This window comes from Sinocyclocheilus grahami, unplaced genomic scaffold (assembly GCF_001515645.1).
Source record: "Sinocyclocheilus grahami isolate Dianchi unplaced genomic scaffold, SAMN03320097.WGS_v1.1 scaffold30331.1, whole genome shotgun sequence".
In the NCBI taxonomy this organism is placed as follows: Eukaryota; Metazoa; Chordata; class Actinopteri; order Cypriniformes; family Cyprinidae; genus Sinocyclocheilus; species Sinocyclocheilus grahami.
This window is the reverse complement of record NW_015521067.1, coordinates 1-1,070: the sequence shown is the minus strand read 5'-3', so window position 1 is coordinate 1,070 and position 1,070 is coordinate 1. Positions and strand designations below refer to the sequence as shown.

Below are 1,070 nucleotides of genomic sequence, written 5' to 3'. Positions count from 1 at the left end.
CGATTAGTCGACTAATGCTTAAAATGAACGACTACTAGTCGACCAATCTTTAGTCGAGGGCAGCCCTAGTAAGAAGACAATCATACCGGGTCATTTTTGAGGTCCAGGTTAGGGAGTAATGGCATGTTTAACACGGTCTTTCGACGAATCCCACTATAGCAGTATGTGCTGGCAATTATGTTAAGGGACACTGAAATATACATTAGGTTTCATTAAATAAAACAATAAAACTGACTTTTAGTTTGAATTTTGTTCAAAATTTTGAATGAATTTAAAGCATGAGATAACATTAATTTGTCAAAAGACATCTTAAAAACCAAACCATTACAGATAAAAAAAATTATCAAGGGTGTTGATTATGTGCAGAAAGCCATCTAAATATCTCAAACATTTAGAAATCTTCAACAGTTGAATGTGTGTGTTTTCATGAGTATGGTGAATCCAAATTCACTCTGATGTCATGGTGTCTGCTCTAGATAGGGTTTTAGAAGTCATAAATGTTTGTCTACGTTTTATACAAATTAAATGAAATTAGGGACAAAAGGATATTTGGACTGTCCTCTACCACCCAGTCTTCGTGCTTTAATGTTTGGGAAGATGTCTCGGATGATTTTGCCAAAATTTGCTGCACTTAGAGGTCGATGCTGTAAGTTGTCACAGTGCTTCCTGTTTAGATATAGAAACCAGTAAGTAATCACTGTATTTTGTGGCAAACTACAAACATGGACAGAACAAAACAGATAATGGACCCTTACAAGTCTAGGGAAACAGCCAGAAAGTGTTTACTTTGAAATATAACTCAGCCTAAGAGGCTTGTGTGCATATTCTGCTCCCCTAGTCCTTACCGGTATGTCTCGTAAACATCTTGTTTAGGCAGGCATGTGTCAGGATGTTCTTCCAAGTGGCTACGGATCCAGTTGCAGGTGTGAAGCTGGTCTGCCGTGTTAACCGAGTTTGAATCACTACTGGTGCACACAGAGAAGCAGTTTGCAAACATGTGTCACATATAACATGTCTTGTCACATCTGTGTTATTTTTAGCTACCCTGATTGCTGGGATTTAAAAAAAAA

The 1,070-nt window shown here is 37.6% G+C and overlaps 1 protein-coding gene across 1 annotated transcript in view; it reads right to left on the bottom strand.

Moving 5' to 3' along the window:
- Nucleotides 1-997, bottom strand: part of LOC107580305 (DNA-binding protein RFX5-like) — a gene marked incomplete at its 3' end in the record, with an annotated part of 2,344 nt that extends 1,347 nt beyond the window's left edge. Inside the window, exons 1-3 of the mRNA XM_016266027.1 lie at nucleotides 846-997; nucleotides 550-666; nucleotides 87-165 (exon numbers count right to left, since the gene is read on the bottom strand). Of these exons, the coding sequence (XP_016121513.1) occupies nucleotides 87-165; nucleotides 550-666; nucleotides 846-997 (348 nt within the window). The remainder of the gene's footprint in view (nucleotides 1-86; nucleotides 166-549; nucleotides 667-845) is intronic.
- Nucleotides 998-1,070: the final 73 nt, after the last annotated feature.